General features: G+C 43.2%; 5 protein-coding genes across 6 annotated transcripts; 1 reads left to right on the forward strand and 4 right to left on the reverse strand.

The window, feature by feature from the left end:
* Positions 1-1,366: 1,366 nt before the first annotated feature.
* On the reverse strand, positions 1,367-10,536 carry LOC127771756 (leucine--tRNA ligase, chloroplastic/mitochondrial). Its single transcript, XM_052297694.1, is given in 21 exon segments — positions 1,367-1,654; positions 1,656-1,862; positions 2,022-2,153; positions 3,025-3,102; positions 3,562-3,739; positions 3,809-3,981; positions 4,071-4,172; positions 4,256-4,333; positions 4,716-4,797; positions 4,881-4,943; positions 6,612-6,691; positions 6,945-7,139; positions 7,228-7,489; positions 7,982-8,136; positions 8,215-8,281; positions 8,372-8,595; positions 8,738-8,842; positions 9,050-9,169; positions 9,644-9,700; positions 9,799-9,943; positions 10,175-10,536. Coding segments are annotated over 21 exon segments (2,859 nt in total). The 5' UTR covers positions 10,504-10,536; the 3' UTR covers positions 1,367-1,627.
* A 210-nt stretch (positions 10,537-10,746) lies between these two features.
* Positions 10,747-14,215, reverse strand: LOC127771765 (uncharacterized). The gene is made up of 8 exons (XM_052297703.1): positions 13,942-14,215; positions 13,676-13,819; positions 13,468-13,580; positions 13,003-13,095; positions 12,746-12,848; positions 12,595-12,669; positions 12,117-12,212; positions 10,747-11,104 (listed from the first exon to the last, which is right to left on the reverse strand). Exons 1-8 carry the CDS (start codon positions 14,050-14,052, stop codon positions 11,045-11,047), a joined length of 795 nt encoding a protein of 264 aa, XP_052153663.1. The 5' UTR covers positions 14,053-14,215; the 3' UTR covers positions 10,747-11,044.
* Positions 14,216-15,883: 1,668 nt separating this feature from the next.
* LOC127760870 (uncharacterized) lies at positions 15,884-20,395 on the reverse strand. The gene is made up of 4 exons (XM_052285194.1): positions 20,058-20,395; positions 19,742-19,924; positions 19,553-19,612; positions 15,884-16,379 (listed from the first exon to the last, which is right to left on the reverse strand). The coding sequence occupies exons 1-4, from the start codon at positions 20,289-20,291 to the stop codon at positions 16,092-16,094; spliced, it is 765 nt and encodes a 254-aa protein (XP_052141154.1). The 5' UTR covers positions 20,292-20,395; the 3' UTR covers positions 15,884-16,091.
* A 1,011-nt stretch (positions 20,396-21,406) lies between these two features.
* LOC127783946 (fruit protein pKIWI502-like) lies at positions 21,407-24,075 on the forward strand. Its single transcript, XM_052311103.1, has 5 exons — positions 21,407-22,048; positions 22,537-22,636; positions 22,709-22,804; positions 22,887-22,967; positions 23,511-24,075. Exons 1-5 carry the CDS (start codon positions 21,573-21,575, stop codon positions 23,571-23,573), a joined length of 816 nt encoding a protein of 271 aa, XP_052167063.1. The 5' UTR covers positions 21,407-21,572; the 3' UTR covers positions 23,574-24,075.
* A 254-nt stretch (positions 24,076-24,329) lies between these two features.
* LOC127783931 (uncharacterized) lies at positions 24,330-26,837 on the reverse strand. Of its 2 annotated transcripts, none has more exons than XM_052311093.1 (3): positions 26,699-26,837; positions 26,102-26,174; positions 24,330-25,472 (listed from the first exon to the last, which is right to left on the reverse strand). In XM_052311093.1, exon 3 carries the CDS (start codon positions 25,442-25,444, stop codon positions 24,587-24,589), a length of 858 nt encoding a protein of 285 aa, XP_052167053.1. In that variant the 5' UTR covers positions 25,445-25,472; positions 26,102-26,174; positions 26,699-26,837; the 3' UTR covers positions 24,330-24,586. The 2 variants fall into 2 exon arrangements, with proteins under 2 accessions (XP_052167053.1, XP_052167049.1); XM_052311089.1 differs by having other exon boundaries at positions 24,330-25,506.
* Between the last annotated feature and the right edge of the window lie 497 nt (positions 26,838-27,334).

Consider the following 27,334-nt stretch of genomic DNA (forward strand, 5'->3'; position numbering starts at 1 on the left):
CTTTTTCCAGTTTTCGCCGACGTTGGTGACGGTTGTCATGGCGCGGCGGCGGTGTTGGTGAGCAGGATCGTGGAAGTCTGATACCAAGATGTTAGGAGCTGGGCCGAAACGGCGTAGGGCGTAGCCGTGCTCGACAGGACGGCGAGGCTGCACACCTCGTCACCTTGGATCCGTGGTGGAAACAACGAGAATTTAGGGATAACTTGTTGCTTACTTCATTACTCTGATCGAATGGCATATATAGGTGGTGTTCTTTTCTTCTAAAGATGAAGATTAAGATTAAGTTTTTTACACAAAACGAGGTGTATTAACGTATGATTGATTGCGTTTTAATTATTACAAACTTGAAAATTAGATTAATATGATTTTTTAGAACAACTTTCATATATAAAGTTTTCGCATGAAACACACCGTTTAGCAGTTTGAAAAGTGTGCCATGAAAACCTTAAATCTTCATCTTATTGGAAAAAAGAAGGGACCATAGCCTTACAATGGAACTAATCTGCTAATTAAAAGGGAATAACAAACTCCTAAACAAAACACCTAACTTCTGACGAACTAATCCAATCCTTGCGATATCACTGTGCCTGCGTCGGCTTCTCGTTCCTTCCCTTCCGCTTAAACGTTAATACCCACATAACATGCCTTGTGTTGAAAGCCTCCAGGTTTGTAACACTATGACGCATATAGAACTGTATACAGGGTGTGTTTAGTTCACCTCAAAATTGAAAGTTTGGTTGAAATTGAAACGATATAATGGAAAAGTTGGAAGTTTATATATGTAGAAAAGTTTTGATGTGATGGAAAAGTTAGAAGTTTGGAGAAAAAGTTTGAAACTAAACAAGGCCACAAAATGGAGCGTGATGCACAATCAATCAGAATTAATGAATAATAGTGAAACCTGGAATAAAGAAAAATAGAAGTATAAAGAGATACCTTCTCAAAATTAGATATGCCAGAGAACTTGATGGACACGGATGCACCACATCAGGTAGGGTTTTGCATCAGTGCAACAGTTGATTTCTTTGGTGTTAAGACTCCAGAGAATACAGCTCCAGTATTATTTGGTCGTTCAACACCTTGTTGGAAGATCAACATGGAGGGTTTTGCTCATTGTCAAATCCTCCTTGCGTATATGCGACTGAACAGTACACAACAGAAGTCCAGAAACTGGAAAATAGATATTAATAAATATATATTGGCTGTATTTAGTTCATGTCAAAATTGGAAGTTTGGTTAAAATTGGAAAGATGTAACGGAAAAGTTGAAAGTTTATGTGAGTAGAAAAGTTTGATGTGATGGAAAAAGTTGGAAGTTTAAAGAAAAATTTGAATCTAAACACGGTGATTGTTAGGTTTGATAGTACTTTTGTGGTGCAAACTAGAGTAACCTTGCATTTCACTCGCTTAAAAAAAGCTTCTCATCCCGTGAAAATTGTATTCTGAGAGAACAAAATCATTGTAAAATGAAAACTATGACCACATGCAGTAGTATCACAAAAGTTGCATGCCAACAACTACAAATGCTACAAAAGAATGGAAATTTACACATTTCTAATGTCTCAATAATATCTACAACTACTCAGCCAGGCCTTCAACGAAGATCGATGGCAACGCTGGATCGATAATCAGGTCCTTGCCTTCTGTTTATCTAGGTATAACATTAAGAATCCTTCCAGGCACATAAATTCTCTTCCTGATGCCCTTCCCAGTCAAATATTTGGAGAGTTTCTCGTCGGAGGCTGCTATTTGGAATGCATCATCCTCAGAGCACTCTTTGTCGACAAGAATTGTACCCCTGGTCTTCCCATTGATTTGCACTGGAAGCACGAGCTTTGATTCTTTCAAGTACTCACTTTTTCCCTGACAGAAAAGAAAAAATTCGCTAAAATTTATGGTAATCCATGGAAGAGTTTATATCATACCCATAGGTAGAACTTTTAATATCAGACATGTAGAACACCATGGAAGGTTTGCACACTTTCTGGCTGATGTGCAGAAGCATGGAATGTTTAGGGTTACCTCTGGAAATTGCTCGTGGGCCAATGATCTTGAGTTCCCAAGGCGAAACCAAAGCTCCTCAGCCATGTGTGGTGCAAAAGGCGAAAGCAACAGAATAAAGGATTCAATAACTGACTTTGGTTGGGTGTCCCACTGTAAGAAGAAAGCACAATGAGAGAAGTAAAAAAACACGTCTACCAGAGTACAGGTTTTGTTGCCAATGCCATGTTAAACTGATCTCATCTTCCATTCTTTTGCACTTCAATTTGAATACTCAAGACATCCTATTGGGTTTTACTGACATCAGGTTTATAAATTGCAAGAGGTTCTGTGCCAATTTACCAAGTGCTAAGCAGAAAATGAAGAAGTACAGGCACAAAAGTTCTTAAGCACATTTTAAGCCTTGCTGCACGAAAGCACATATATAAGCTTGCTTGGATTTGAATAACTGCAGTACAAACACCAGCTCCATATTCCTGCCTTAGGCTGTATTCTTTTCCCCTCTTTCCCAACTCATTTCCCTCGTTTTCCGCGCGCACGCTTTTGAAAATGCTAAATAGTGTATTTTTTGCAAAAGTTTTCTATGAAAGTTGCTTTAAAAATCATATTAATCCATTTTTCAAGTTTTTTTAGGTTAGTACTTAATTAATCTCACCATAATCGTGTGCTTCGTTTTCCGTGTCAGTTGGGAACCTTGCCTCCTGAATACAACCTAATCATTGACTAGCGATGATATAACAATGGAGACATACGGTAAAATAATCCGAGCAAAACATTTTGGAAATTCCAGGCAAATAACTTGAATTTTAACAAAGCAGACACATTTTTTAAACTTATGTTCATATGGGAACAGTGTATACAAAACATTATGCTGGCTATTTAATAGCAAAGTCATCTGGCATGGAACTTAAATAGATAATGTGTAGGCAACTACAAAATGGATATGCAATAAAATTATATAAATGACGGCAACAACTTCATTTAAAAGTATGAAACTATGCATGTAAACATTACTTAAGGTTACCTTGTATGCAGCATTCACAAATTCCATCATTGCAGAAATTGCAGTGTTAAATCTTGTTTCTTGAATTTCCTCTGTGACCTATAAAACATAACAATACATTATAGTCATCAATCACCAATCACATCAGCACAACTACAGGAAAAAAATTATCAGTGCATAATCATGTTTAGCAGTAAGGAGACCCTGAGAATTGTGTGATGATACAATCTTGAAATAGTCAGTACATAGGCAAAGCTTTTCACAGGATAACTGATAGGGGAACAGTTGCAAAGTACCATTACAACTAATCCATCTCAATATTGGAAGCATAAAAGGTACAAAAATAATTGAAATGGTGGCACAGGCTGTAAAATTAATTAATAGAATTTATATTCCCCAAAGGGCATGTCATGTATAGGAATTATGTGCCGGGAACTTGGTAAAACTGTACAAATTTCCAAACCAAACTGCTAGTAAACCTAAAATTTTGAATGGCTTTCATTTCAGAGTGAATTAGTGAAAAGATGTTATGTGATCATGCTGTCAACTGTGACGTACTCTTGCAATGCATTTGTGAAGAACTCGGAGCTGATCCAAGGTTGGTTCCTCATCAGTAACCGTAGTTCCAACTCCATATGATCCATCTGGTAATGGTGTACCAACTACGAGTCTCCATGTCCTTCCTAGAAATCTATGCACACCTTCAATTCCACCAGTGCTCCATGTTTTTGAATCTCTGTGTACATCAGATATTCTGTCAGCTTTCTAAAATGGCTGTAACTTCATCTGTAATATGGATGCATACCTCAGTGGTCCCATGAACATTTCATATAAGCGGAGAGAATCAGCACCATATTCTGAAACCACGTCATCTGGGTTGATGACATTTCCTCGACTTTTACTCATTTTATAAGCACGAGCGTTTAGACGTATGTTTGCATCATCCTTCAGTACATAATGATCTCCAACTTTTGTGACCTTTAAAAACATAGAAGAAAGAAAAAAAATCAAACTAAAAAACTTTTATCATGCCAATTGAATAAAGTTATAAATGTACCAGAGCCCACCTTATCTGCAGGTACTTTTTCTTGGTAGCAATCAATCAAACTTGAGTTGGAATCTGCAGAAACCCATCTCCCTTTATTGTCTCTATATGCAGTATATTCAACCTGTTATGATATTACCTGTTAGGAACACATGCACAAGATAGTAACGAACATGGGCAACTTTTGGAGGTAATAGTTTCACCTACTTCTCCTAGAATCAATCCTTGATTTATCAGGCACTTGAAGGGCTCTTTAGTGGAAACTACGCCAATATCATAAAGAACCTAACATAGAAATCAGTTAGTTTGAAGATAAGGAATGCCAAAAGGAACCAGTAGATTTGCATGCTACAGAGTACAGAAATAAAAACAAATTAATGGCATAAGCTGGGAGGAAAAACAAATGCAAATAAGTTTACTCAAAAGAAAAAAAACAATGCAACCGAGAAAGTAACCGCCTGTACCCGGATTTCTTAAGAATAAGTCAGTCCCCTCGGGAAAAAAATCATATTGAAGCAGCAAAATCTAATACAATTGAACAAACAGACACGATCAACAAGATAAACTAAATGGTTTGTATATATTTGCACGTCAAAAACTTGCTAGTAGCATCCGATAGAATTATCAAAGAGCAGATATTTGTCCATGGAAAAAGAGAAGTCAGAACCTTATGCCAAAATCTTGCATAAAGCAAATGCAAGACAGAATGTTCAGCACCACCAACATAGATGTCAACTGGGCCCCAATAACTGCATGATGCCAAAAAAAGGGAAAAGAATAAGTAACAGAATACATGATATCCCTTACTGAGGTCATATGAAAGAAGGAGCACCTCTCTTTTGCCTTGTCAACCAACATACTGGCATTTTGAGGATCCATAAATCTTAAATAATACCTGAAAACATTGAATGTTAGGGTTTAGAAGCCACTTGTAAATTTAAGAGCATATTTCAACATGGCAATAAAGATTTTCGAGTGCGATAGCGTTAGCAATTGATATATCTATAATCTATATCTATAACTAATATAAATATTCGTATTTTTCCGGTCGTCACATCTAATTTTCGTCCGTTTTTCGTCCATACACAATCCGATTCGGTTAGCAATAGCCATGGAAAAAAATTGCAAAAAAAAAAAAAAAAATCGGCGGCCGCCGACGCCTCCACCGCCGCCGGAGGGAGAAGAGAGGCGGCGGAGGGAGCGCCGCTGCCGGATCCGCCCGCGGTGGCCGCCACCGCCGACGGATCCACCCTCGGACGAAGCCAACGCCGTCGACGCCGCCGTTGAGAGGGCGCCGTCGCCGTCGAGGCCGACGGGGAGAGGGAGCGGGGGAGGGAGGGACGGCCATCTCCGCCGTCTCCGCCGCACCCCGCCGTCGCCGTGCCGCCCACACCCCGCACCCCGCACCCCGCCGTTGCCGTCGCCCGCGCCATACCCCGCACCCCGCCGTCGCCCGCGCCGTGCCGACGGGAGGGAGAGGGAGCGGTCCACCGTCGCCGCCGCACCCCGCCGTCGCCCGCGCCGTGCCGGTGGGACGGAAGGGAGAGGGGGAGAGGGAGCGGCACCGCCGGAGGGGAGGGGAGAGGAAGCGGCGCCGGTGGGGAGAGGAGGAGGGGGAGAGGCGGCGTCGGGGGCGGGGGAGGCGGCCGGCTCGGCTGGGGGGGAGGGGGCCGCCGTAGGGGAGCGGGAAAGGCGGCGTCGGGGGCGGGGAAGGGGGGCGCCGGAGGGGAGGGGAGGGGGAGAGCCGGTGTTGGGGGCGGGGGAGGCGGCCGGCTCGGCTGGGTGGAGGGGGAGGGGGAGGGGGAGGGTTAGGGTTAGGGTTTCATCCATTTCAAAATTATCTGAGCCGTCCATCAAAATGAACGGCTGAGATCGATCGAGGGTTTGGGCCGCACCACTTGGGCCGCACGCGGGCCAATAGTCCAGCAAGCGAAAGGAAGAGTATAGGGATATAAATTAGACTTTGGTCGCTTGTAGGCTGAAGAAGAAAGTGGGCTGAAAAAGGCCCATAGAGATAAAAGAATTTTTATTTAGATTTTTATTTAAATAAATACTAAAATGATGTTTGTATTATCAAAATTAGCAATTAAGCTACGTAAATTCCAAGAAAATTTCAATGAGTGTAATTAATGATATAGAAAATTTAATAAAAATTAAATCCAACCATAACATTTTATTTCTCACACTTACTTTACTTATAAATTAATTTAATTATATACCTACCTACTTAAAAAATACCCAAATATTACAGAAAATTTATATTTCATTTAATTAGACTTTAATATGTTCTAATTCAATTTTATCTTTTTTTCTTTCACGATGCGAGCTAAGCAGGAATATTTTTATCCATCTTGATTATCATTAGCGCAATAAATAATTTACCTATCTTGGAACATTATTATATACATGTTAACGGTGTACTTTATAGAATTTAACAGTTCCTTTACCCGTAGCGAAGCAGGGCATTTTGCTAGTTAAAACAAACATTGACAGACGCAGTCTATTTGGAGTCAATTATGTAAATTGTTATAAAATTATTGAAATTGTGTCATGAATAAGTTACCAGCATGATCCAGCCCATTGTGGCATGGTGCTTGTTTCCCTTCTAGCAGGCTTCCCAGACAAAGGTTCTACGGTTTTAACCTAAAAAGGCAGCAAAACCTTTTAATAGATTTGCTATGTATAAGCAAAAGTAAGGGGGACTAAAACCTCAAAACACATCTCCATGCCAACTTTGCCGAACATATAAATATAAATATACTAACAGGTAGTAGTTTAAATTAGATCTCATCATTCAATTCCGATATGATTGATAGAAACATACTGACTAGGAGTGTTCTCAGTCATTACAAAAGAAGCAACAAATTGTTAGTACCAAACTGCTAACAACACATACCCAATCTGTTGCCTTGGTCAGAGGAGGCTCTCCAGTACCAGTTGGAGTGAAATCATCCAATTCAGGAAGAGTTAAAGGCAACTGGTTTTCTTGAAGGGGCAGCATTTCATTGGTATCATCACGGTAAATCACAGGGAAAGGTTCACCCCAATAACGCTGTCTAGCAAAGAGCCAATCTCGAAGCTTGTAGTTCACCTGATAGTTGGGTTTGCTTAATTATTTTATAGTGAAAGAAGTAGCATGAAGAAGGCTGTTACATGATGAAGTGGGATAAAGAATGCACCTTTTTCTTTCCAAAGCCATTAGCCTCTACCCATTCAGTAACTTTCAAAGCAGCATCCTTGGAAAGCATACCATCAATATTTAATCCAGATGAAGAACTGGATGAGTTTATCATGATACCATCATCTGCATATGCCTCCTCAGAGTCACAATTGCCATTGAGTGGACTTACAACCTTAATGATTGGAAGTTTATATTTCAAGGCAAATTCATGGTCACATGAGTCATGTGCAGGCACAGCCATGATAGCCCCAGTGCCATAGCTGCAAGGTAGCATTTAAAATTTAGAGCATGCAAAACTAACAAGTATAAAAGTAGGTTTTTCATTTCCTCAGATAATTGTTAAATTTACTGCGAGTGTGGGATAACACCCCGCAATTCAGTGGTCAATTTCCATGAGTCATGAAAAACAACTCTGCCAGACCCCTTCACATGCATCTGAATAAAAGCAAATTCCAACTTCCAAATGAAGAAATGGTTTAAAAAAAATATACTAATCATAACAAGGAAAATCAAAATAATCTTCATTGAGAACCTAAAGCAGAGAATGTATGTGACAGCTCCACATTCAGACTGTTCTGTTTAACATTACAGTAAGTAGCATAAAGTGTGTATTTATTTTAAGATGTTGAATTACCATGCCCTCTGGCAACCTACAGTGTAGAGTTAATAGCATCATTTTTGTTTCGAAGATGAAGATGATGATGCACAATGTAACTTCTGGGTACACAGGAGGCAAAGATGTTTTGACAAACCTTCCTAAAACATAATCTGCCACCCATATTGGAACTATCTCCCCAGTTGCTGGGTTCTTAGCATAAGAACCACTAAAAACTCCAGTTTTTTCCTTCTGAAGATCAGTTCTTTCCAGTTCACTCTTTCTTGCTGTGAGTTCTATGTATTCCTCTACCTGCTTTTCCAGTTAGTCTATATTATGCTTCTAAACATGATAATGGTAATGGTGAGAAAAGGGACCAAAAAAACATACATGTACACGTTGTTCCTCAGAAATTAGAGATGACAATAGAGAATGCTCGGGTGCCAGAACAACATATCTGCAACAGAAAAGGTGTAATTTAACATTGACCATCTAAGAGAAGACTAATAATTTTGTGCAAATTAAAGAAAGGATCCAGAATACACACGTTGCACCAAAAATTGTGTCAGGTCTTGTTGTGTAAACTAACAAATTAGCACCTAGATCGTGCCCTTCCTTGTCCACAGCTGAGAATTCAAGCTCAGCGCCTTCTGATCTCCCTATCCAGTTTCTTTGCATTTCTTTGATGCTCTCAGGCCAATCAAGTTCATCCAAATCTTCAAGAAGTCGATCAGCATAAGATGTAATCCTCAGCATCCACTGGCGCATTGGCTATACAACAAAATATAAAAATCGATCACAGTGGTATACTTTATTTTCCATACAGGTTCTTAGCAACAGGTACTTTGACACGAAAGAGTATAGATGGAAGAAAAGGCTAAACTGACAATATAGTGCAGATTCTAAAACATACCTTTCGTATAACAGGATGACCACCACGTTCACTGACACCATCTATTACTTCTTCATTCGCCAGAACAGTTCCAAGAGCAGGGCACCAATTAACCGGTACCTCAGCCTGATTGTAAGATAGCAATGCCAGCCTAAAAATCATTGAAAACCACAAATACAACACTAAGAACATAACAGAATCCTAAAATGAATGGTACAGAGCAGATGATCAGTTCAAATAAAGGAGATGCGAAACAGGAAATGTATCAAACAATAAACATGACATGTTTGAAATTCAAAAAATTGGACAAGCAAGGATACTAGTAGCATTAACCTGATAGGCCAGTCCTCTTTTCAGTAGTTGAAGGAAAATCCATTGTGTCCATTTGTAGTAAGTCGGTTCCGTTGTGGAAATTTCACGATCCCAGTCATATGAAAAACCTAACGATTTGAGCTGCAACACCAGAAAGCGTATGCTCCAAATAAACGATTGGTAATCAATGAAGGAGCAAATTAGTGGCAAACTAAGCTACTGATGCAAATCAAGTATTTCTTCAGCACTGCATTAGGCTCTCAGGCTATGAACTATGGGTATTCCTGATGAGAATTAATCAGTATGGTCAATCAAAGCAAGCATCAGAATGTATGATTTACCTAATTATTTTACATCATATAACCTGCATTTTATGGTTGATTAGTATTACTCCACCTTTGCAATATGGATGAACTGATAAAGCATTAGGAACTCAGTAGCAGAAGCTAAATGCAGCAAACATGCTCTATTTTTTTAACGCAACCTAGTGAAAAACTACCACCAAAATACAGTAGTAACATATGTAATTGCTAACCAAAAATGAAAGCATGATGGCTTCAGTTTACTTGCTACCGTGACATCAATTAAAAAGGTTTCAAAATATAAATATGACACCTGTGAGCGGAATCGATTGATGTTCCGTTCAGTGGTAATCTTAGGGTGGGTTCCCGTCTGTGCAAAATGTAAATCGGTCAGATCATAGCAACGCATCAGCACGCTATAAAGAAGAATAGGCTAAATGACCAAGTCCCACAAGAAAGAGTAAAAACCTCGATAGCATACTGCTCCGCAGGAAGACCAAATGCATCCCATCCCATCGGATGCAACACATTGAAGCCTTGCATGCGCTTGAACCTCGACAGGATGTCAGTTGCCGTGTACCCAAGGGGATGCCCAACATGCAGCCCAGCTCCACTGCACAAAAAAAAAAAATTGCACAATCATGTACAACGAACAGCATGTATCTAATCCAATCATACAATTTTCGATGAGTTTATGCATCTAATTGATCCAAGTAAGAAGTAATCCAACTATCCAAGTTTCGCACTACATGGTCTCAGATCAAGCTTAACCCGATTACACCATTGCAGAGCCAATGTAGCAGCACAGAAAGCATAGTAAGCTGAAGCAAGTGAAGCAGCAAACCTGGGGTAGGGGAACATGTCGAGGATGTAGCACTTGGGCTTGGAGGTGTCGAGGCCGTGGCCGATGTCCGGGGTGCGGAACGTGCGGTGCTCCTCCCAGTGCCTCTGCCACCTCGGCTCGATCTCGTCGTACGGGTACGCCCTCCTCGCCTGCGCCTGCGCCTTCCCGGCGTCGGCGTTCGCGCAGCAGCGGCACCACCCACCACCTCGCCGCGGATTCGGCGGCGGGAACCCGCTTTGCAGGCGGCGGCGGTGGCGGGCAGCAACAACGGCCGGGGGCCGCGGCTGCAGCCGGAGCTGGAGCGGCGTCTGCATCATCGCTACCGCCATCGGGGTTGGGAGCGGAGGAGGGAGAGGAGTCGTGATGGGGAGGTTGGGGCGTAGCCAAATATAAGCGGGAGGTGGAAGAAGAAGACGAGTTTAGGATAAGGTTTCGGAATTTCGTTCCCTTTTCCAAATAATTAGGATGAAAATTATAAAATTAGACCGATTTTACTTACAAGTGTTTTTCTCTTCTTCTTTTTCTTCTGCTAAATTCACACAAAAAAAAATCTGTCATCGAAGACTGATCAATTCAGAACAACAATCTGAAGATTAAACCAGCAAATCTAATCTAGTGCAATTTCCTGGATATAATTCAGGAAAAAGACACATATAGTCCATGGTGGTACAGGAAGTTACATATAGTGATGTGACACGAAATTTAGCATAGAACTAACAGTGCTTTCCAAAATATTACATGTAATTACTCTTTGTCTAAACCTAGATTTTTTAAAAAAAATCATTTGGTATCAGCCTTCTGATTTCACTGAATGTTTGCCTCTTCACTCCTCTGACAAATTCCAGGTGCCAAATGCATGGGTAAAAAGAATCATAGACTGACACTGTAGGAGACTTTGGTGAGGCCTTTCTTGACTCTTATGTTTGTGACCTGAAACATTGCAAATTAGATCAATCTCCAAATCCAAGGTTTATATAAGGGCAAGGTACAAATTAGGGATGAAAACGGAGCAGATAGTTTCCGTCCGCTCCGGACAAAAACAGATACGGATACCTTTCGGATCGGATAATTCTCGGATAGTTCGGATACGGATACGAATACGGATATTTCCTCCCGGATACGAATACGGATATGGTATCGGGGTTTCCGTCGGATACGGATAATAATTCGGATATCCGGTGAACAGTGCTATTTGGATATCCGCATAAGCCATTAGACATACCCCATTTCTTTCTAACTCAATATACCTTTATAGATTTTAATAGTAGTTTATCTCTTAACACTAGTCCATACTATTAATATTATTTAAATTTTAACAAATATTTATAAATTATACTTCATTTTATATAAAATGAGCTAATTATATATGTTGATATTTGTTTCTATTAGAAGTTGAGTTAGTTTTCGTGTTCCGAGAAAAAATTGTTTCCGTATCGTGTCCGATCATATTCGATTCTTATTCGTATTCGAGATAATCCGTATTTGTTTCCGTATTCGAGGTATCCGTATTCGTTTTCGTATCCGGTAAAAAATATGAAAACGAATATGGTACGAGCATTATCCGTCCGTATCCGCTCCATTTTCATCCCTAGTACAAATCACAAATATTCAGTCATCTGCCATAGAAAGGCAGCACCAAAGTAATGGTTTGCAGAAAACAAATTAAGGACAGATGAATGGACACGAAGATCATCGATTCATGCATCAACTAGCAATATGAAAAAAAAAAAAAGGTAGTACTAATTAAATACATCTGAATGCACAGATGCCACTAAACTGTTCCAGTCTTTGTGCTGGATGGTTTCAAACTGATAATCATGATTGATTACCATTTTTCACTGCTTTATGATTTGTGATTAAGCCTTCAGGAATTTTGTAAAACTCTGAGAAAATCCAACCAGTGAAAAATAGCACCGAAATATACACCATCAATAAGCATTACCTTTATGTTGTTGATGATAGAGATATCGGCAACATGTGTACCACCACAAGGGCCACCAGGATAATCACCAAATTTCACAATGCGAGGGGTGCTATCCTGAAACAAAAACATTAGGCCACAAACAATTATAATAATTCATGAAATAAATTAGAAACAAAAATAAAGGTGACATGATTCATAACACTACTCAGAATTTATGATATAAAGAAAAAGAATTGGAACTTAATAGTATCACACTATCATTTCGTTATTTCAGACAGTTTCTATGATAGTTCATGATGGGTTCACATATAGGACGAACTCAACACTCCACATTTAAGGAAATGTTTCTGCAACTGTTGCGAGGAAAGTAAACTGGAATAACTATGGAGAATCCATTAGAATATACAAAAACTAACCATGATTTTGAGCGAATTTATAATTAGTACAACCAAAAGTCCAAAACAAATGCTTCTGAAAAAAGGAACATAGGACTAACTTTTGAAATGTAGCTAGGCAGAGCACCTCCACACAATTGAGCTGCCTCCTCATAAGGTAAAATATAAGCTAATACCTGCATCAAGTGTAAAAAATTGAAGTCACAAGATAAACATTATAAACTTCAACAAGAACAGCTTCGTGTGTCTTACTTTTGCTCCTTTAGTAATTAACTCATTTGCTTCTTTTTCCAACTCGTTTTTCTTATCCTGCAACTGATCTGGTGGAATGACTCCTTTATACTCAACGAAAGGTCTGCAGTGAACAAAGAACACTTAATTGTGCACACAATAATCTAACTACAACCAAATTAGTTTGAGAACACATGATAAGTTGGACGCAAAGGCCAAGAGTAATCAATTGTTGTTATGGAGCAACAGAATAAAGCATCCAAAACAAGCAACCATACCCATCAGGGAAATGATGTCCTTTCCCAGGGTCGAAATGTGATAAGCCAATATTGCTCATGCAGATGTCTATCAAATGCCCTGCAGAATGAAGCCTGCAAGCAAACATCACAGGTTCAGCACGACAATTCAACAAGAAGCTAATAGGTCTGCAAATGCACATAGCAATTATTTTTTTTGAAAGGAAATGCACATAGCAAATAAAACATGATGAAACGATGATGATTAACGCAAACTTCTTCCATGAGGTATTGCTGATACAACATCATCCCAACATAGCATCCTAATGGAAATTCATATCCAAATCACTAAAATCATGCAATAGTTATCATGCCAGCAATTAATTAACAGCGACAGTATGAATAAATGAGAAGATGTAGTTTGGTTGATATGGAGTTATAGACTTCAAGCTTGACGATTTCAGTAAAATTTCTTGGCGTCTCAATACAAGTTTACACCGTGCACACCTGGAATTTAAGTTGCGGCGTTCCGCATCGACTTCCAAGCTAACGCTCTGCCCTTCACTGAACCCGGAATTGCATCCATCTCCAGCATCCTCAAATCTCCCATAGTGGAAAACCTTGATTTACCAGCACAAATACTCAATTAGCCTAAAAAAAAATAAATCCAACATCCTCAGCAAGCTTGTATCCTTTTCGAGTTCTCGGTTCTCACCACTCCATCCTTCATCCGCACATCATCGACGATGAACCTGGCGCCGCCGCCAGCGGAGATGACGCCGGTGTCGGCCGGCTGGCCGCCGCCCTGCGGGTAGAAGACGGTGGAGTCCACCAACACCGCTCGCCGGCCCCCCTCCTCCTGCCGACGAGACACCAGGGGCTTAGTCTAGTCAGGCTCTAGGGTTTTGCGCGCGCTCTACAGTACGGCCGCTTGTTCGTGCACATGGATGGGGCAAGATCCTGAGGAGAGGAGAGGGGAACCTGGAGGAGGGAGACGACGGTGGCGGTGGAGCTGAGGGCCCACATGTCATCGAAGTACGCGAGCTTGGTGGGGCCCATGGCCCTCGCCGGAGCTGCGGCCTCCGTTCCCATCTCCGCGGGGGTGGAGATCACCGCCGGTGGGCAGAATGGAGCGCCGAGTCGTTCGAAGTTCGAACTCCCAAATTTTTGGAACAACCTTGGGTGAGATGAAATGAAATGAGATGCATATTTATAGCCTCATATGCTACAAGTCAATTCAAATACGCGGATCGAAAAGAAAAGGTAGTATTCGGTTAAAAAAATTAGAATGTCCCAGCATATAGTTGAATTTGACCAAAATTATAGTGATCTTTGCAAAGGTTTTCAGAAGAAGACAAGGAAGTAGAAGTAAGCCGGCAGCTGTGGAAACCGTATATAATTCCATACGAAGTTTCCAGGAGCTAACTGCTTCCAATAACCTTCGATCATCTGCTCAAAAAGTTGGATGCTTTTTACCCCCTTAAATTTAACAAATGTAACAAAAGCACTACTATACTTGTTGTTTTCAGACATGTTATCTGCGTGTTACTCATACCTAGTACTAATCAGAAAATCTATCGTATGGTATTCCGTGGAGACGGAATAGTACTACTGCCTTATCTCCTCTTCCCCTCTTCCTGTGTCTCTTCCCCTCCACTCACTCTCTCTCTCTTTTCCCCTCCACTCGATCCCTCTCTCTGTGACTACCACCCATGAGCACGGAGGCGGCGACGACGGTGACGACGACGGCAGCAACGACGACGACGGCGACGGCGGCAACGACAACGACGGTGACGGCGGCAACGACGGCGACGATGGCGGCGGCAACGACAGCGACGACAACGACGGCGGCGCCGTCATCACCAGCCCCCGCGGACGACCTAGACGACAGCTGGCGGAGCTCCCGACCACCACGGGCGACGGCCGCCGTCGAGAAGCCTCCCCATCAAGCTCCTCAAGGCGCTCCTCCTCTTCGTCGTTCTTGTCGGTAGCTTCCTCGCCGCTGCCGCCCTCCTCCTCCTTGGCGGCGCTGGCGCCTCCTACGGTCGGGGAGCGGTGGACGCGGCCACCGGGGGCGAGCGCTTGGCACAACATGAGCGACGAGGAGCTGCTCTAGGCGGTGTCGATGGAGCCACGGGTTCGACGGTTTGGAGCGAGGCACGACGACGAGCGACAGAATGGCACAAGGTAGGCACCAGATCTATCGCCTCCTCTTCCTCTTCCACCGCCGCCGCCCCGCTGCTCGACTTCCCTAACCCGCGACTCCTCCTTCTCCTCCTCTCTCTTGGGATATCACGCTGATACCCAGGTACCAAGGCCTGATACCTAGGTACCAAGCCTTGATAACTAGGTATCAGCTCGATACCCAGGGTACCAAGTATCAGTCGATACCTAGGTACCAAGACCTGATACCTAGGTACCAAGGCCTGATACCTAGGTATCAGCTCGATACCCAGGGTACCGGGTATCAGTCGATATCAGAGTGTACCAGGTATCAGTCGATACCTAGGTATCAGCTCGATACCCAGGGTACCGGGTATCAGTCGATACCAGGGTGTACCAGGTATCGGTCGATACAGGGTACCAGTGAATACCAGTGTACCAGGTACCACCTCGGTACCTTACCCAAGATACCAGGGAGGATTGGATAAGGTGGAATCGCAGGATAGCGTGGGCCTCCCCACGAAATTGATGATGCGTATTAAATCTCTCGAGATTTTAGTTATCCCGTGACTGCTAGGAGCAACGGAATACCGTGGGGTAGCAGCCCTCACTACTATTTCACTACTACAGTATTATGCAACAATCAGCACTGCCATCACATGATCTTCGATGGTTCCAGAGAAAGGCATTAGACTTCCATGCTTCCAGGAAAATCTGTGAAAGCCGCCGGGTTCAGTAATCACAAGGGGATGATGGTCAATTATCTCATAATATACTCCATATGCTTTGCATCTATGCTCAATCGTTTGGCATTCTATACCAACACAATTTACAGGTACAGGCAGACATCATCGAACTGGTATCATTTTCAATACTTCGTTTTTTTACACATGTAGAAGATGAAAAATTATCTATACATAAACTGAACTGAACATCCTGGAATGATGACTGAACTGAATCTTCAGAGTTCATGGAACACGCTTACATCTGCACCAGTAAGCCACTCCCCCTCCTCTGCCTTGTGCCACAGCGATTTCCTCATCAACATAGAACCACACAAAGAAAGGGTCCTTTGTGCTCGGCTCCCTACCATCATCGCCACCTCCGAGGCCGATTTCGAGGGGGCCGAAAGGGCCGACCTTTATGCGAACCCGCTCGAAGATGAATGCGAGTATCTTCTTCTTCCATGACAGCCTCCCCTCAAAGGTTAAGGACCCAACAGGCCCCAAATACACGCCATTCTCAATCCTCTTTCCCTGTACAGGTTCAGGAGATGTGGATGAATAACACAGTATATAGCAGATAACAGTAGCAAACATTTGCAAATTTCAAGAACAATGAAGCCTTTTGCAGCAAATTCAGGTTAAGTTTGTCGGTTCCCTGTCTTTATCAGTATCAAATAGTTACCACGGTAGTATCACAGAAGGTGGTTTACAAAGGGGGTTTCTTTCAGTGTTCAGGAAACAGTAAGCAGTAAAAACATTAAACTACAACATCTGTGCTGTCAGGTTTGTGCATGGTGTTGGGCCAAATTTCCCTCCACATGGAGCCTTTGCTCTCAGCCCATTGCAGCCCAAAAGTCCAACAAATGTGAGCCATTGATTCATGTGTTGATTAATGGTGGAGATTGCCTCATCCTTTGTGATGGGAAGAAAACCCCTAGCCTCCATTAAGAGAGGTTAGAGCAGCAGCCATTGAGGAAGTGAAAGAACCAACAAAACACAAGAGAGGGAGAGGAGAGTGGAGAATAAGAGTGGCAGTTTGTTCAGCTTGGGGCTCTTACCCGATCTTCATCAAGTCAGCGATTGGAGGCTCAAACGTGGTTGGATTAGCACCAAACTTGGTGAGTTTGTTCCTCACTTTAAGCACTTTAATTTGATTAGTTTGTGTGAGGATTGGTTGAGTAGAGCACCGGATTTGAGTGGTGGTTTGTCAGCTCGAGTTACTGCAGTTACAGCTTGCACAACAGTTGGTAGAATGTTAGTTTGAGGGATCAAACGGTGTCCGATTGGGCTGTTTTTTTTTTTGGATATCTTGGAAGGGACTCATAGACCATCATTTTTGCCAAGTTTAGTGCAATTTGCATCTGTGGTTTGGGAGATCTCATCTGAGAACCGAAAAGGACATAATCCGCTATTTCTTTGCTTATTTGTTGATATATCTCTTGTTAGCTTTGATGGTTGATGTTGATGATGCCAAATGTGTAACTTGATGTTATAGCTGCTGTTGTGATGTGCCTCTAGATGTTCTAGAGAAGACTCCATATGTACCCATTGTTGATTATGGTGGAAGCTTGGAGTGGACTGTTGGTCTCGTGGTTTTTACTCCTCACACCGAGTATGTTTTTCCACGTAAATCACCATGTCTTGTGTGCATGTGTTTATTGTTGTTCCGCTACTGATTTGCTAGTTGAAACTATCCTCGAAATTCATGGCAAGATGAGGGATTGATTGTGTGAAATATGTTTGCCAGTTGGTGAATTGTAGTTTGCACATGAAGTGATTTGGTTCAGCCCCAACAAAGTGGTACTAGAGTTGTAACTGCAGTAACTCGAGCTGACAAACCACCACTCAAATCCGGTGCTCTACTCAACCAATCCTCACACAAACTGATCAGATTGAAGTGCTCAAAGTGAGGAACAAACTCACCAAGTTTGGTGCCAATCCAACCACGTTTGAGCCTTCAATCGCTGACTTGATGAAGATTGGGTAAGAGCCCCCCCAACTTGAACAAACTGCAACTCTTTTTCTCCACTCTCATCTCCCTCTTTTGCTGGTTCTTTCACCTCTCTCAATGGCTTCTGCTCTCACCTCTCTCAATGGAGGCTAGGGTTTTTCTTTCCATCACAAAGGATGAGGCAATCTCTACCATTGATCAACACATGAATCAATGGCTCGTATTTGTTGGACTTTTGAGCTGCAATGGGCTGAGAGCAAAGGCTCAATGACTTTCGGAAGGTAGTGAGGTGCTTCATGATGTCGGGAGGGGGAGTTTGTTGGGCCAAATTTCCCTCCTTATGGAGCCTTTGTTCTCAGTCCATTGTAGCCTAAAAGTCCACCAAATGTGAGCCATGATTCATGTGTTGATCAATGGTGGAGATTATCTCATCCTTTATGATGGGAAGAAAAACCCTAGCCTACATTGAGATGTGAGAGCAGAATCCATTGAGAAAGTGAATGAACCAGCAAAACACAAGAGAGGGAGAGGAGAGTGGAGAAGAAGGCCCCGTTTGGCACAGCTCTAGCTTCCAACTCCAACTTACCTGGAACCGGAACTGTGCCAAACGGTTCAGATCCTCCATTTTTGGGAGTGGAGTTAGCAGAGCTACTCCTAAAAAATGAACTACGAGGGTGGAGTTGGGTTTTTGCTGCTCCACAGCTCCACTCCAACCTAATAGACCCACTACCATCTAATTTTTTAACATATTTACACAAAAATACCACTGAACTACACCAAACTCACCTCATCACCCCTCTCTCTCTCTCCCTCCTGTAACCCTCACCTCTCCCACGACAGGCGCACAGGCGGCGGGGTCGACGGCTCACGGCTTGGAGGCGCGCGGCTGACGGCGCGTGCGGGGACGACGCGGCGGCGGTGGGTGGCGCGTGGGGGACGGTGCGCGGCCCGCGACCGGCGACGCACGCGGGACGGCAACCTAGGGATTCACGAGAGATAAGGGATTGTTTTTTTTCCATTTTTTTTTAATTTCAGATCTGGAGCTGAATACTAGCCAAACACTTTTCAACTGGTCTCCAATCCCACAGGAGCCAGCTACCATTGGAGTGGGAGTTTAGAGCTAGGAGTTGTAGTTTGGAGCTAGCAGTTGGTAGAATGTCAGTTTGAGGGATCAAATGGTGTCCGATTGGGCTGTTTTTTGGATAACTTTGAAGGGACTCAGACCATCATTTCTGTCAAGTTTTGTGCAATTTGCATCTGTGGTTTGGAAGATCTCAGCTGAGAACCGAACAGGACAGAATCTTCTATTTCTCTGCTTGTTTGTTGATATACCTCTTGTTAACTTTGATGGTTGATGTTGATGATGCCAAGTGTGTAACTTGATGTTATAGTTGATGTTGTGATGTGTCTCTAGATGTAGAAGACTCCATTTGTACCAATTATTGATTATAGTGGAAGCTTGGAGTGAACCGTTGGTCCTGTGGTTTTTTACTCCTCACACCGAGGAGGTTTTTCAACGTAAATCACCGTGTCTTGTATGCATGTGTTTATTGTTGTTTCGTTGCTGATTTGCTAGTTGAAACTATACTCAAAGTTTATGGCAAGATGAGGGGTTGATTGTGTGAAATATGTTTGCCGGTCGATGAATTGTAGTTTGCACATGAAGTGATTTGGTTCAGCCCCAACAAAGTGGCAACTGGGCTGCTAAAGCATAAAGATTCTATTATCATGGCAAGTAACGAAGAGAGCTTACTGCAGCATCAAAGCGCTGGACTGCGGTCACTGGGAAGTACTGTCCTTTCTCCAGCCGACCCTGCAAAGACATTTTCAGTTCTTTCAGTTTCACCACCAACTAAGCAACCAAGCACGATTTTTTCCATTTTCTTTCAGAAACACCAAAATGGCTGCTCCTCTCGCGAGCAATGAGGCGCATGTTGGTGACCTTAGCAGTGAAGATGAGCATCCATGTCCTGCCCGGGGACTGTGTCCCACCGAGGGTCTCGAAGAAGGTGGATGTGTCGAGCTTTGCCTTCTTGATCTTGGCCAATGCCGCGAGCAACTCCGGCGACGGCACCTTCCTCGTCTTGGCCGCCTCCTTCAGCACCTTCACGCTCTCCGCCACGGCCTACGCTAAATCCACATAAAAAAAAAAACCAAACCATTTTTACTCTTTCACCAATCACTAGGAAGAGAAATTGATGGGAAAGAAAAAAAAAGGAAAAAAAAAAGAGATGGGGATCTTTGCAAAGGATACTCACCGACAGATCACCAGGGGATTTCTCCTGCGGCGAGGGCGAGGGCGAAGGCGAGGGCTCCTTCTCTAAGTCCGGTGAGGCGGCGGAGGAAGCGGCGAGCGAGAGGCGGCGGCCGCGACGGCGGTGGGGGGAGCCGCGGATGGCGAGGTGCTGGGGCGGCGGCTTGCGGAGTGGCGAGAGGACGGGGGCGAAGGTGGAAGGAGGAGGGAGCAAGGAGGCAGACGACAACGCCGCCATTGGCGAGAGACGGGGAGCTCGCAGTCGCAGGTGTGTGTGGCTGCAGTGCTGGGGAAGGAACGAGAGGCCATGGCGACGAGCAGACGTGGACAGGGTTAGCTCGCCCAGTGGCCACCACCTGCCACTTGGTCACTCTCATTCTGAAACCAGGATTAGCATGTTGAAGACAAGTCAGTTTAGTTATGCAAACAAATTCATGAAATCATTCTAGCAACTTGATCGGCACTGGGAAAAAAACCAGGAATTTATAGAATTTATATGGTTTCTATGAAATTTCTACTGTGGTTATATCTAACACATGGACAAATTTTACTTTGCTCCATAGCAGGTTGAAAAATTAAAATATCTTCTTCGTTCCAAAAAAAAAAATCTTAATTGAAGTGTAGTGGTAGTTTGTACGTTAGTTCATTTTTCCTCAACCTGTATAAGATAGTATGTGCTTATTTCACCCTGACGATAGGATGTTGCTTTCTTGTTTATGTAAGGAGTTTCTGATGATAAAAAAGATGGCGTAAAGTCTATAATCTAATAATCTCATAATTTTTCAAATGTATGGAAATAATTGAACAACCTGTGATTGTGATTATGTTTAATTTTTATTCATCTACATATTATGATGATATCTTCACTTTTTTTAATAAGAAACATGATTGCTCATCTTTGTATTAAAAGAAATAATTTATATGCAAAACCAAAAAGAAATGGGGGAGAGGGAATAAAAAAAAGAAAGAAAAGAAAGACTGCCTATGATCTAATCTCACGACGACTTTAAAATGATCACGCCATACAGTCATTACAGCAGGATATATTCACATTTGCTTTAGAGTTTTTAACGTATATGATGAATTAGTACCTACGCAAATTGTAATAAGTACCATCCTTCGTTTCACGTTAACACTCTTTCATCTTACTATCAAGGTGAAGGAAACCCCAATCACAATTATGATATGAGCTGATATTGTTATTCATCTCAACTTTTCTTTTTGAATGCGCTTATAATTTCTTTCCTCTAGTTATTTATTTATTATAGCTAGACAAAACAATAAACACAATCAGATTACAGCTTCCCTGCTGTTTCGTTTTCTAATTCTGGGATGCACCTTCTTTTCTTTCTGAAGAAGAAGAAGAAAAAAAAGAGAGGAGAAAGAAAAGAAAAAAAAAATTTCTCCAAAGAAGAAGAGCGCGTGTACAATTCAGTCTCCTCCTACCTCCCCGGAGCCCGACGAGATCCCGCCACCGCCACCTCTCCTCCTCGCCGCGCCCGGCGACCTCCTCCTCCACATGCTCCTCCGGTCGGCGCCGCGCCGCCTCCACCACCTCCGCCCGCACCACCTCTCTACCGCCGCCGCCCTCGCGGCGGCGCCGCCGACCCCGACCGAGTGGACCACGGCGCCGGTCGCCTCCGTCGGCGCGGCCACCGCCGACGCGTCCCTCTTCCACGTCTCCCTCGACCTCTCCTCCCGCGCCGACCTCCTCGCCTCCCACGTCGCCGCCGGCCAGTTCCTCCCCTTCCGCCTCCCCGCCGCGCCCTACCCGATCTTCCTCGCCATCTCCTCCTCCCCTCCCGCGCCGGGCCTCGCGTCCTCCTTCGATTTCCTCGTTAAGCGACTCCCCGGCACCCCCTCCGCGTGCCTCTGCGACCTGCGCCCCGGCGACCTCGTCCACGTCGGCGGCAGCGTCGTCGGCCGCGGATTCGAGGTCGGCAGGATCGCTGACGCGCGCGATGTCCTCGTCTTCGCCACCGGATCCGGGATCAGGTAACCTACATGCTCCTCTGCGACAAGGGCTTCCTCAAATCCTCGTCAAAATTCGCTCACACTAGTGACCTAAACCGATTATAGATGCCCTTGTGAGATGTAATGGCTAATTAGAATCTGTGCAAGTCGATTTCAATAGATTTATAGATGATAGAAATGATAGTCCCTACCGTATGCATTTGCATTTCAGATGATTTAGTTGCTGAATAGCTGCAGAATGCCTGTCTGTTTTATGCTGCCACATGCCAAAAGCTGTATCTTTGATGGCCTTGACTTCATTTTCCGCATCGGTAGCTTTGCCTAATTGGTTTCATAATCTGCGCTCTTGCTTACAAAGCACAAATCAACCCTGTTTATAAGAAATCATGACTACCCTCTCTATCGTACCAATTACACAGGAAAAATATATGTATACAAGACATTCGAATGTTATTGCATTGAAGTGTGTAATCCTGATCACATTATTTGTTCTACGTATGTTATTGCAGTCCAATTCGGTCACTCATCGAGTCAGGTTTTGGCGAAAATGAGAACATTGATGTAAAGCTCTTTTATGGGGTTAGAAATCTTCAGAGGATGGCATATCAGGTAAATGTCAAGTCTTATGTGCGGAACTCGTAAGTTCACTTCTGTATATATCTCAAGACCCTACTCTGACAGGAGAGATTCACTAATTGGGAATCCAGTGGAATCAAAATTATACCTGTTCTCTCAAGACCTGATGATCAATGGACCGGCGAGCGAGGCTATGTCCAGGTACTGTTATCATTTTGCATCTCGGTTATTTTTACCTGTTTGTTCGTTGTTGTATTCTTATAGATGGTTCTGCATTTAGCAGAATGCTTTTTCAAGGATGAAGAAGGTTGTAAATCCTTCATCCATGGGGGCAATTTTGTGTGGACATAAACAGATGTCTGAGGTATGATTACATTTCCTTCTGTTTTCTTTGATATGCTGAAGTTGTTGACTTGATACAACCCTCAGACCGTGTCATACATTAAATGTGTTATGATTTTTTTTTGTCCAAGTGTTTCAATGCTTTATGCAATTTTGATTCTGAATTATTCTCTTCTATTGACCATCTATACATAAAAGCATAGCCTTAAAGGCTTCAACCACTAATACTCTCCAACAATATGCCTTTTCCTGATATACTGGAACATGGTTTACATTTCCTCATATGAAACTGTCATATAAAATACAGACACCAGTGTGGAATTGCTTTGTAGCTAATGCTCAATCTGAGGAGATGAATGAACTATCTACCTTACTAGTTTGCGCCAGAGAGCAACAAGTTACTGTACCGCTAAGATTTGCATTTAACTGCAGAATAACTATGGCCAATTTATCTTCATGGCCTGATAGTTTCTGTGGTAATCCGTAATCGCCAGGGGTGGGCGTGTGTTGGGTGACTTTGTTGTGTACATTCATTCTGATTTTCATCTATATTGATATGTTGCAGGAAATTACTAGAGCACTTGTTGCTGACGGTGTGCCAAAAGATAGAATCTTAACAAACTTCTGACTGCCCCTAGCCCACTAGAACACAATTATCAGCCTTCTAGGTGTTGTATCCTTATTACTCATTACAGTGATTATTCTTTACAGCAAGCGCGATGGAAACTCGCAACAGAGACAGTTTTGTACTACTTACATATAGGGGCTTCTTTTTCCAATTTTCCTGCACGATGCAACATGCTGCGCTGTAATCTGGATTTTGCCAGCCTGATGTATCAATATCAACACTTGGTGGGCATTTTCGCATTTGAACCGAAAGGCCCTAGTTCATACAGTTTTGTACCTCCTGAAACAATACCCCCTTGGAAGGTGTTGATATACTCCAAATTACAAAAGCTAGCTCAATAAAAGGGGTAGAGATGAGTGGCCTCATGTATTTGCCTTATAAAAGAGGTAGAGATGAGTGGCCTCATGTATTTGCCTTCAGTTATAATTTGTGTATTATTTCCCCGCAAAAAAAATAATAATTTGTGTATTAGAAGGCTATAACAGAATCAGTTTTGAATTGATTTGAGATGCGTTTGTTTGTATGTATATACAACTGTTCTTCCCACTATCAACAAAATAAAGAGTAATGTTCTTTTCGATCAAACATAAATTTATATGCATGCAACAAAAGCGGACGTAAAGCATGCATGAAAATTTTCATGCATTGACATTTACTAATGTACTAGCCGATAACCCAGTACCTGTAGCAGTCATTTGAGTTGATTTCTACAATTCAGCATCACAACGGTAAAACATAGCACAACTGTGCCAGTACTAAGCAGAAAGCATCTTTAGTTCTCATTTTTTGAGCAGTCAATAGAACAATTCGAACCACCGACTGAAGTTCAAATTAGCCAACACAGATGAAACGAAGAAACGACGAGACATAAAAGTCACAATCACCGAACCGACTTTGTATCAGTACAACGTCAGAATCCACAACGTTGGATTAAAGAGTGACCAACATAAAAGATAAGACAACTAAAATTCTTTTCACGCGCCAAAAACCAATTCAACTAGTGCCGCTGGAGTTTAATCAACGTTGCCACCTTCAAGGGCTTTCTGGCCATCTTGCCGCTTCTTGTCATTAGGTTCAGAAGAGCTACGGTGATCATGATGGTGATGGTGGTGGCGGTGGTGGTGACGACGGTGTCCGGTCTTGTGAGGCCTTTTACCATTTCTCACCTTTTCATATTCACCGGCAGCTGCATCATCGGATGACTCCTCCAGGGAGCGACTCCTACGGTGCTTATGGTTGTTGGAATCTGATGTTGCATCCTCATCGCTTGATATATGATGTTTCTTATGTCTTGACCTGCCCCTCTCCTCAGACTCAGACCCTGAGTCATCACCAGATGATCGGTGGTGGTGGTGCCTGTGACTCCTGGAACTGGAATGGTCCTTCTTGGAAGATCTCCTCTCTTCATCATCGCTGCTATAGTCTGAAGCATCAGAATCAGACCTTGATGAATGTCGGCGATGCTTTCTCCTGTGTGAGCGCTTCTTCCTTCGATTTTCTTCTTCAGACCCACTATCATATTCATCACTATCAGTATCATCGCTTGAGTCTGAGCTTCTCCTCTTTGATCTGCGCTTGTGCCTCTTGGCTTCATCGGAATCAGAGTGACCGTGTTTCCTGTGCCTTTTGCGGTCCTTCCTCTTCCTGTGCTTCCGATCACCATCACTGTCGGAATCACTTTCAGAGTCTGAGGAAGAATGGCCCCTCCTTCTGTGCTTTCTTGACTTAAGCTTCTTTTCCTTTGCTTCAGCATCAGCTTTTGCCTTCGCTGCTGCTTCGAGCTTTTGCTCCCATTTCAGTGGGGCTTCTTTCTTCTCAAGGATTCTCTTCTTTTTCTCTTCAAGCAGCTGTAGAAACTTCTTGGAGTCCATCCCGACAGATCAGCTAAAGACTTAAAACCTGTAGGGCCGTGAAATGATGCAAGGAGGTGCATCTCATAGAAGAGACAAAATCACTGTTAGTTTTTGAAATATCTAGAATAATATAGCATGATAACAGACAACAAAAATATAAGCTGAACCCAAAATAGATAAAATAAACCTAGGCAAAACTGACATCCAAATACATTGGAAATCAGGCATACATGAAATCGATCCCCCCAAAATACAACTATAGAAGAATAGAATGTCTTGTTTAGGCTTCACGTAAAAAGCAAAGCAAGCTTATGCGGTTCAAATATTTGAGCAAACTTCCACTAAGCATCTAAATCATGTTGCTAGTAGCAGCAGACTTGCAGCTTCTCAGCTTTCTGAGTTCATATAGCTATATAAACAAGAGACTTTGGTGTAATATTTATCCAAAATGATGAGAAAAGACTACAGACAGTCAACACAGATGGTGTTAATATGTATCCAAGAAAAAAAAAAGAATTGGATATGGCGCCAGTTTAAAAATGGATGTAATTTTGAATTCCAGAGACATGTATAGGGTACAACTCCTTACACGAACACGGATGGTAGAAACAGCTTGGTAGCAGAGTTGTTGTTAACTAAAGACGCGCATAATGTGAATTATATACACTTTCTTACCTTGTCGTCCGTAAGCTTCAAATGTCCAGAAAAGATCCCTCCTTTTTCCCCTTTTACTGAGCCGATAGTTCACCTGAAACAACAAGAGAAAGTGTGTGAATTCGTAGCGGATGTGACGTAGCTTTCAGCAAGCAACTTCTCGAGTCGCCCCATGATCTCGATGGGAATATATATGCACAAAAAAGCATATCGGGGCATAGCCATAGCCCACAGGTAGTCTGCGCCCAATTCCCATCCCTAGCGGGGGGGTGTTCGCGGCAACGGTGAGGCGACGGAATTTGAAAAACCGAAGCCCCACGAAGATTCTAGCGACGAGTCAGATCTGAATTGCGAGGGAACCCCAGAACAAGGACGAACCGCGCCCAAACCCTAGACGCACAGCACAAAAACCTAGCCACCCACTCAGAATCTCCCGCGGCTCGCGCGTCTATACGTACAGATCCGGAGCCTGAGCAATCCGCACCACGCGATCTAAGCCCTCACCACGAATCTATCTAGTAAGAAAAAAAATTCAAAAAAAAAGTTGGGGAGGAGAGAAGTGGATGGATGCAGCAAGCGGTGCAGAGGAGAGGGGGGGGGGGGGAGAGGAGAACTCACTGGATTGGACGGGAGACGCCGCCGCGCGGGGAAGAGAAGATCTGGAGCAGCCGCCGCGTCGAGGAAGGAGGAGAGGGGTAAGGCGGCGCGCGGAGGAGGAAGAGAGAGAGGCGGAGTGGACCGAGCCTACCGGCTAGATAAAGAAAGAGCAGAGCGCGTGGCCGCGGGGGGGGGGATGGCCCACACGGCAGTGACAGCGTGTGGGAACCTTGCTCTTTGCCCAACTCAAGTTGGCGACGCCTTTCTTTTTTTTTCACTTTTCGTTTTCTTTCGAAAAAAAAATATTTGAAACTGGGGTGGTAGAATGTTGGTATTCACAGGAACCGTTGGATCGAGAACGTGCGATAAAAGGAGACAAGCGAACGCATCCTCCCTCCCAACTCCATTCCGAGTATCTGATTACCAGATGGATTTACTGGGCAAAGCCAATGGGATGCCAAAAATGACAACACTCATCGAATTTTGGCATGATGTAGAGGGATGGCATTTCATGTTGCACAGTTCAGTTCATTGCCATCCATACTTCTATGCAAGGTCAAACAGATTGGCAGTCTCATACTTCTATGCAAGCTTAATGTTTTACTTGAGCAACATTGGAGAACGTTAATGCTTTACTTGAGCAACGTAGGAGACCGC

The sequence above is a fragment of the Oryza glaberrima genome, chromosome 1, assembly GCF_000147395.1.
Source record: "Oryza glaberrima chromosome 1, OglaRS2, whole genome shotgun sequence".
In the NCBI taxonomy this organism is placed as follows: domain Eukaryota; kingdom Viridiplantae; phylum Streptophyta; class Magnoliopsida; order Poales; family Poaceae; genus Oryza; species Oryza glaberrima.